This window comes from Microtus ochrogaster (assembly GCF_000317375.1).
Source record: "Microtus ochrogaster isolate Prairie Vole_2 chromosome 14 unlocalized genomic scaffold, MicOch1.0 chr14_random_2, whole genome shotgun sequence".
NCBI lineage: Eukaryota > Metazoa > Chordata > Mammalia > Rodentia > Cricetidae > Microtus > Microtus ochrogaster.
Window position 1 is genome coordinate 15,964,416 of NW_004949097.1, and position 9,512 is coordinate 15,973,927.

The 9,512-nt window shown below is 39.9% G+C and overlaps 1 protein-coding gene across 7 annotated transcripts in view; it reads left to right on the forward strand.

Annotated features, from left to right (window-relative positions):
• The first annotated feature begins 361 nt into the window (after nt 1–361).
• Nucleotides 362–9,512, forward strand: part of Bicd1 (BICD cargo adaptor 1) — a 152,037-nt gene continuing 142,886 nt past the window's right edge. For 4 of the 7 annotated variants that reach the window (XR_003378456.1, XM_026787896.1, XM_026787897.1 and 1 more), the window contains exon 1: nt 364–1,181. Coding sequence is in view for 6 of the 7 variants with exons in the window: in XM_026787896.1 (XP_026643697.1) it covers nt 969–1,181 (213 nt within the window). In the remaining variant the exon portion in view is untranslated. Of the gene's footprint in view, nt 1,182–9,512 lie in introns of all 7 variants that reach the window. The other 3 variants (XM_005364633.3, XM_026787894.1, XM_026787895.1) reach the window with 2 other exon arrangements.

Sequence of the window (9,512 nt, forward strand, 5' to 3'; positions counted from 1 at the left end):
GAGGTGAGAGGGCAGTAAAGTTCTTTGGCAGAGTGTTAGGTTGATTAGACCAAATTAGAAAGAGACAAAGGAGGAAGGGCTCCTAAAATAAATCTATCAAGCTTCGGAAAAGCACGTCCCTTTAGGTATTGAGAGCCCACGGCACAAGCTCTGTTTGTTTCTTTGGGCCCACTGCACTCCGGGGGAACTCCGAATTCCTACCCCAGCAAAGTCAGCCTGATGCAGGCTTTCTCAGTGCTCTGCTCTCTCAGGCTCCACCCTTCCCAACTGGTCCCTCTTCAGCTGCCCTGCCTTCCGCAGCCTAGCACCTTTCCTCAGCTGTGCCCCCACTCCCTAGTGCACCTCCTTCACCTCCTCAGCCTCTACTTCTCCTCAAGCCACCCCTTTCTCCTCAGCCGGTTTCCCTCTCCTCTGCCCTCATCCGTCCTTAGTCTCCCATCCTTCCTCAGCTAGTTCTGGGTTCCTCTTCCCTCACATCTCCTCAGCGGTCCTCTCTGCGAGACGCACACGGGCTTTGGATTTGCTCCTCCCCTTCCCTACCTCCCCGCCTCCTGCGTGGCCGGGGAGGGAGCCGGCCAGCTAGAGTCCGCATCCGTGTGCACTGGTTGCGGCAGGGCCCAGTGAGCAGGTGGAGCTCAGCCTCCCGCGGAGCATTGGGCGGTGGACCGCAGTGTCGAGGCCCGAGACATGGCGGCCACGCGCCTCTGAGGCCGCAGAGCCAGAGCCTGACGATGCAGCTTGGCTGCTGACTGCCCGGGCGCGTGGCCCCGAGGATCCTCGCTGCGGTCATCACTCTGCAGTCTGTCTTCATGGTGTATTCCTCCTCAGCGCTTCCGGCCGTGTAGCAGCCGCTGCCGGCCGGGCCTCGGGGCACTCTGCCTATTCATCAGGCACTTTGCATCTTCACCTCCATTCCCATTTGCTTTCCTAACCCCCTTCTGCTTCACATCTGTCTCCGCCACCCCGCTATGGCCGCAGAAGAGGTGCTGCAAACGGTAGACCACTATAAGACTGAAATAGAGAGGCTGACCAAGGAGCTCTCAGAGACCACCCACGAGAAGATCCAGGCTGCTGAGTATGGACTGGTGGTGCTGGAGGAGAAACTGACTCTCAAGCAACAGTATGACGAGCTGGAGGCCGAGTATGACGGCCTCAAACAAGAGCTGGAGCAGCTCAAAGAGGTGAGCTGTCTGTCTGTCTCCTACCCCCCTCTCCCGGTCTGACATTTCTCAGCGCCAAGCATTATCGTAGAGGAGTCAGAAGGGATATGGCCAGAAGGACTTCATCTTAGAGCCCTTTGTTGATAAAAGAATATTGAAAGAGTCTATTGTTTTCATCAATAGAAAAATTGCCCAAGAAATGAATGCATAAGCTGGAATGGGAAAATCCTTAGCTTGTGGGGGGTGGGGGTAGGGAGAGTCACAAGAGTCTTCAAGTATCAGCGCTGGCAGTTAACACTGAACTGGGTTGAAATGTGTAAATCAAACTTCTAAAACTGCTGTTATTTCAAACCCAGTTATCAATGACCGTTGCGTATTCCATCCAACTGACGAGGAGTTTTGTGTCTGAGAACCTACAATTTCAGGACTGTAGAATTTGGTACCTCAGCTGTCTGCTGAGTAACTGCTTCTTGGTGAAATAAGGTCTAGTTATTAGGACTCACCACCCCAGCATGATGCTGGCTTTAGTTCTTATTTATCCTGGGCCTGTAGGAGCAAAACAACTTTGCGAGGTGGTTTTGCTGCCCTTAATTTCACCTCTGAGCCAGGCTGAGCTATGCTTACGTTTTATGGAAGGTATATCGAGACAGAAAAATTAAACTCACCTCCAAATGGTGTGAAAGAAGGGTATATGTAAAATACATGAATATCCGTGCCTTTTCTGTCAAATATGGCCTTTCAAGTTGAAATGGCTGAATTTATAAAATTCAGAATACCACCAATGTTCTGTGAATAACATTTTTCTATTTTTATGTTTTTCTTCTTTTAAATACTAATGTACTGAAAGAAAATAGTGAATATGTATTTATGTCCAACCAAGCACTCAAAAGGATTATCCGTATTATTTAAGGCACTGGGAGTAGCAAGTAATAAAATATAAATGTTAATGCACATATACACTGCTTACCTGTGTGACAATTCTTTATTTTTAGGTGCATACTAACATTTTTAATGTTAGTTATATCATAATACAGACACAGAAATACTTTTCATATAATTTGTTTATTTTAGGGAAAGAGAAGGTCCTGTTTTGTGTTGTTACAATTAAAATACATGAGTTGATATTCTAATCAATTTGTCTTCTAATTCATAAATAATACAGATTTATACCTTAAATTATGCTATTTTATTCAGCTGCTTAGACACCAAAAAAGATGTAAATAGATATGGTTGAAAAATCATAGATGAAAATATAATTTTTGTATATCAGGCTATAAATTCTAGTTCATGCTTTTCTTGCCATATTTATATTTGGTTTAAATGGTATCTGTATTTACTTATATTTTCTAAATTAAATTATGTCTTAGACTTACATGTATAAATATAGTGGTACTAAACCTTGGGAAGTCAGGAAACAGATGATTATTGTAATTCTCAGAGATGTTTCCATAATGTCTTATTTATCAACTGCACTTTGCCAAGGTGGAGAAATGTAAACAAATGTTAAGTCATCACTTTCTTGGTAGAAGAGGTGGACGTACGTGATGATTTAAAATATGGTTGTTAATAGGCCTTTCTTCTTTAGTTAAAAAACACTTTTAAGGCTATTTCTGTGTTGTATGTACTCAACATAGTATACCTTAATATGGTTGTCTTTTGTCTATAGTAGACAAAGAATTCTTAAGGGAATAAATTTGTTTATTCATTTGAAGATGATAGATAAAATTGCATGTATTTATTACATATAATATTGTGTTTTGCGGTATACATGTTATGACTTAATCGAGCTAATATATTACTTCATGTAATTATTGTTTTTTGTGATAACCCAACACCCATTCTATATTTTTAAAAAGTGAATATATTGGCAATATAGTCATCATGCTGCACAGTGAATTTCTTAAACTCATTCCTCCTGTCTAACTGTAAAAATGCATCTTTTCACCAACATCTTTCTTTTAAGCAATCAACGCCTCTGATAACTATCATTTACTTCTCTGATTCCTTATATGAATGAGATAACGAAATATTTGTTCTTCTGTGCCTTGCTTATTTAATTTAATATAATTAAGTCTTTAAAATAGAACTTAGCATATAGGTATAAGAATAAATATTTTATAAAAATCAATTTGTATTAGAAGTCACACGTTTACCAAGTGTTTGGAAGTCAGTATTGCTTAGTGTCAGATAAAGACTGAGAAAATTGAAGAGTGTAAGAAGTGACCACCTATATTAGTCTCATTGACAGTAAAGAGAAAAAAGGGAAAATGTTTTATAAGATTAAAGAAATTTCTTAGCATACAGTAATACAAATACCAACTGTATTAAAATAAAATTTTAAGGAATAAAATTATAAATTTATCAAATGACACTCATTTTCATTGTATTTTGATTAACATTTGGTATAAAGAAAACAATGAAGATTCTTAGTAAGCAGGATTATAGCTATACAAAACTATATTTGAGATAGTAAAATAATGGTTATTAATTGATAATAAGACTTGTTTTTATCGTTTAAATATGTTTTTAGTTGAGAGCATTACTTAAATGAACCAAGTCAGTCTTAAATACAAATACAAAAACAAACAAAAATAATTGTGCAAACCAAGATATTCTGATGATGATGTCATATAGGAGCCTTTTAGTGGGTGTGTGTGTGTAGGTCAGAGGACATCCAAATATTACTCCTTAGACAACTTGTTTTTTGAGACAGTATCTCTCATTGGCCTGAAACTCACCAAGTATGCTAGGTTGGCTGGTCAGTGAACCCTAGGGAACCACCTATATTTGCCTCCCCACTGCTGAGGTTACAAGTGTTAGGTGTTCCTCTTTTAATTAATTGATCAATTATTATTATTTTTTATTTTTTCTTATTTTTCTTACCAATCTCAGTTTTCACTCCCTCCATTCCTCCCACTCCCTCTATCCCCCACTCAACCTCCCCCATTCACTCCTCAGAGAGGGTAAGGATTCCCATGGCGAGTCTACAAAGTCTAGCACATTGCTTTGAGGCAGGACCAAGGCCCTCACCTACTATAACTAGGAGAATGGGTTCCAAAAAGCAAGTACAAGCAGTAGGGATAAATCCTGTCTCTGTCAGTGGCCCCACAGTCTGCCCCAGCCATACAACAGTCACCACATTCAGAGGGCCTAGTTTGGTCCTATGCTGGTCCTTGCCCTTCACCTTCCCCCTCTCCTTTCCCCCACTGTTAGGCTGGAGTAGGTGAGCTCCCATTAGCTCAGGTAAGCTGTTTCAGTGGGTATCTCCATCGTGGTCTTGATTCTTTCCAAGCTAGGGTTTTTTTTTTTTTTTCTTCCTGAGACAGGCTTTCCCTGTAGCTTTGGAGTCAGCTGGAGCTAGCTCTTGTAGACCAGGCTGGCCTCGGACTCACCAAGCTCTGCCTACCTCTACCTCCCTCCCGCTGGGATTAAAGGCACCACCATGGCCTGGCTCATGCTAGGGTTTTTAAAGCATCAGATTTAGGTCCCAATGCTTATACAGTAGGTATTTTACCAACTAAGCTGTTTCTCAACCCTGGAAACGATTGTTTTAAAACATTCTCTCTGGGGAAGGAGCAAGATGGCTCAGAAGGGAAGGGCTTTTGTTTGATTACTCTCCCTTCACTCTGCTTCTACATGGTAGAGGAAGAGAGCCCACTCTTGCAAGCTGTCTTCTTATCTCCACATGAATGCTAAACACACACACACACACACACACACACACACACACACACACACACACGATGTAATAATTTTTTTGAGTGCACTGATTATTCAAAAGGAATTTTTGTTCATTATCAGTAAAAAATAGCAAACAATATTGCTGTACTGTTAAAATGGCTTAGTGGATAAAGGCATGTTCACCAACCCTGAGGACCCACAAGGTGGAAGCAGACAATCCTTTCCTGCAAGTTGTCCTCTGATCTCTACACACATGTACATATGTACACACACATAATGAATAAATAGATAAATAAAATAATATTAATGCATTATGACTTTGGAAAGCCAAGCATTAAAAACATCTTTGACTTATTTCTGGAATCTTTAAACAAATATGGTTCATTGAAAAGTACCTGGGGTGGGAATGTCAACAGAAAAGTACAGTATTAAGTCCAAGTGGGGCAGTAGTAAATTTTGGTTGAGCAAAGGGGCTCAGTTTTTGCAGACTATCTTCCTTTCCAGGCTAGGTGCTGGTGTGACGATAATGCAAGGAAGCAACACACACATGCACACACAGAAAAGAAAAAAAAACTCTACTAATATAAATGTACATTCTAGAAATTACTTACAAGTAGCCTAAAAAGCAATCACTTTCAATTACATCTCTTTTTTGACACAGTTGCTCAAATATGCAGCAACTCTTTTTATTTCAACTCAAGATTTCATCTTTGGAAAAGCTAATTTCTCAAACTTCATTTAGACAAGATTTTATATTTTATTATCATGTTTTATAAACATGTATACAATCATAGTTTTGAAGACTTTCACCTCCAAATTTCTTGATTATGTTTTTTTAACCCTAATATACCTTAAATACATGCTGTATTTCAAGTTAGAGAATATAGTAATTGCTTGAGTGCTGAAATATGTGATAAAAGTCTTTCTCGCACATGAAGTTGTGATTTTGAAGCAGATGGGATGTTAAAGGATAGAGAACCTTGCTATTAGAGCAGTTTATGATTTGGCTGGCGTTTTGGAGGCAGAGACAGATGGATCTCTGTGAGTTTGAGGTCAGTCTGGCCTACATAGCAAGTTCCAGAACAGCCAGGGCTACATAGAGAGACCCTGACTCAGAAACATAACAAAACAAATCAGCCCCCCCCAACACAAAACCAGTTGATTATGTTAAAGGAGAAGATACGTGAAGTCATGTTTAGAAGATACAACAGGGAAAAGTCAGTAGCCACAACATGTCATAGGAATGGGGAGCCATTCAAAGTAAACAAAATAGTATTTAATAATGTATGCTTACACCTTATCTCATTTAATCTCCACAGTAATTTAGAAGCTCCTTGCTAATTTTTACAAATAGAAAATAATAGAAAAAATAAAGCATTGATCTGTATAACGCTCTGTTTAAGGTTAAATGCATTGCATATCTTGTTTCTAATTCTTTAACAATGCTTGTAGTGTACAAGACAGATACTACTCACATTGGATCTTAGACAGATTAAGGGCCTTTAGAAGTCTACAAAACTAGTTTAGAAAGAAACCTACTTTCTTGGAAGGTAAAATGTATGGGCTAGAGGCACGCATGCAATTTAGAGGGTTGTTGTAGTAGTTATAGAAGGTGTATTGAGACAGTACAGTGAGGCAGACAGTGGTAGAGGGATTCACTTTATAAACTGACATGACTGCTCCGTGGTATTGAGAAGGCTTTATTGTAGGTATGAAAGAGAGGACGGTAGAACCATCTGGAAGAGTCAAGCAGACTGGACATGGCCAGGACTATCTGAGATGAGAGAGAGAGAGAGAGAGAGAGAGAGAGAGAGAGAGAGAGAGAGAGAGAGAGAGAGAGGGCGAGAGAGCGCGCGCGAGCGCGCGCAGCAGGGCATAGAGGATCCAGACAGCATAGTGAGATTGGCAGTAACAATAGCTGGGTCATAAGAAGAGTGAGTACCTGGGAGCAGGAAGAGATCAGGAGACTGGTGTGAGGACATTTGAAATACGTAGTCAGTACTTGTGAGTAGGGACTGAGGGAGCCTAGAGGTCAGCATGGACCTTGATTATGGTGACAGGTGCCATATGTCCCTTTTGCCAGAGGTAAAGAAAATGACTCCTTTTGGTAGACTGAATGGGTTTCACAATCTCCTGAGGGATGTTGGCTTTTATCTAACCCAGAAATCCTCCTGTAATTCAGATTGAGTTCATTTCTATTTATTTGGTCTGCTGTTTGGAGTTGGGGTAATTGCAGTTTCCTTTGGACCTGACACACAACTAAGAGCTATTTAGGAGGTAGGAGGAATGCAATGTTGACTTTAGCAAGAGAGCAGAGAATATTAAGGATGAATGGAAGTTGGTTCCATTTACAAAGCAAGGGACCGTGGGGAATGCAGTTTTAGAGGGTCGAGTTTCAACCCACATTTCATGAGTTTTATTAATTCAAGTTATTTTGTGAGTGGGTATTAGCTGTGTAACAAATTTAGTTATTCAACACTCAACTGAATGGGTTGTGTATTTGGTTGTCATTTAATTTAAATCTAATATCTAGGATATGGAATACACGGACAATTTAATAGTGTTTTGCTAGTTATATACATTTTGAATTAGAAGAAATTTAAATAAGACATATGGGCAAAAAATCTGACCAGGCTTAGTGAAACCATCATCTTAACTGAAAACGACTCCTCATTGCCCTCTTAGGGCTTTGAGGGGTAGGAACAACAAAACTGATCACCACTGACTGATTCTTGGAATTCATCAATGCGTTGTTTTTGATACAAAGTCTCATGTAACCTAAGGTGGGTTAGACCTATGTATCTGAAGCTGGCTTTGTATATTTTATCCTCTTCTCTCTATCTCCAAAATGCTGGGAACACAACCTGTCCCCAGGTGCATTAGTACTGTTAATGTACTTTTTCCTTTTTGATCATAAAAGTTTGATTTTTTTTAAAGAGCTGCAATGGCAATGGTTTAGATAAAAGCAAATACGACTTTGTTGGCTCCTTCTTGTCAACTTGACTTGAGGTCACCTTTACAAAGAGGGAGCCTTAGTTGAGGAATTGCTCCATCAGATTACCCTCTGGGCATATTTGTGGGACATTTTGTTTTCTTTTTGATTGGTGATTGATGTGGGAGGGGCCCAGCTCACTATTGGTGGTTATCCCTCCTGGATAGGTGGCCCTGGTCTGTATAGGAAAGGAGGCTGAGCAAACCAGTAAGCAGCATTCCTCCATGGTCTCTGCTTCAGTTACTGTCTCCCAGTGTTCTCCTTGGCTTCCTTGGATGATGAATTGTAGGTTTTAAGCCAAGTAAGCCATTTCTTCCCCAAATTGCTTTTGGTTATGGTGTTTATCACAGCAATAAAAAGTATACTAGCTTAACAATGTAGTACATTTTCTTTTACGTGTTCTTCCTTCTTATTGTCTTGCTCCTTTGGTAAATATTCTTTTATATTTATTTTAAATGTCTTTGAATATATGATTCTATCTTGTAGGATTTTGTTTTGTTCTTTGTTTTTCTGAAATCAAGTGTAAAGAATATAGTACTAATTAGGAAAGACTGATAAGGTGGCTTAAATTCTGTCCTGATAGTTTGGATGGTAGTGAGAGAGGAAAGAAGTGCAGTTGTGTATGGAAGAAACTGGGGGGATTTGTTGGATGACCCCATAGTAGCCCTGTGTGTTGACATCAAGGGACTAGATGGATGGTTTTGTAGGTGAATTATTGGCGACTTTGCTTCTTTATCTCTTCGGCTGGTGATAGGAGTATGTGCATCAGCATAATGCCTGGCTGTTTTCCACAGCTGGAGAAGCCAGTTCTGCAGTGTGACCACATTCTGCTCACTCTGGATCTTGGTGTGAAGCCAGGATGATTCAGGCAGTTGGGCATTAGTACATTACCCCTTATTTGTTCTCTGGCAGTTTAGTTTTGAGGTAGACAACTGGGATCTTAATAGGCACTTCAGATCTAGTACAGCATCTCATAGGAGACAGGGAGAAGAGAGAAGAAAACATGAACATTTTAGCAAGTGTCTTAATGAAAGAATGACTATTGGTATTTTTTCTTCCTGGGATCTAATTACTTTATAAAATCCAGGTGATTGAAAAATTTCAAAATATTTACCAGCATTAAATTTCTGACCTGCTGTTTTTAGAGCTATCCAGTTTGCTTATTTGTCTGCCTAAACTTTCTTTTTCAAATTCATTCCACTTTTTCCAAAATATGAAAAATCTCACTTATTTGCATTTACTTTCACCCAGACGTCTTGGATTTGTTCTCAACTGTATTCTAATTTTCTTCCTGTCCATTTCAGCTCTGTGCATTCAGTTCTGGCCATGATATTGCACTGTTTGATCATTTGTACTTTTTCTCTCACCATTATTTTTCCTAAAGTAAGAAATATCTCTTATATCAACACCTGGCCCATACACATTGCCCTCTCAACTCAATTTACTTTTCTAATCTTCCCTATTTTATTTTGGAACTGATTCATGGAATTTGTTATCATTGAAACACTTGCACCTGGCTTCATAGAAGGAAGCATTTAGTTGGCGACTTGTTCATAGTTTCAGAATGTTGGTCCATGATCTTCATGTTGGGGAGCATGTTGGTTGGCAGGGAGGCATAGCACTAGCGCAGTAAATAGGGGTTTGCATGCTCATCCATGGAGAGAGAGAGAGAGAGGGAG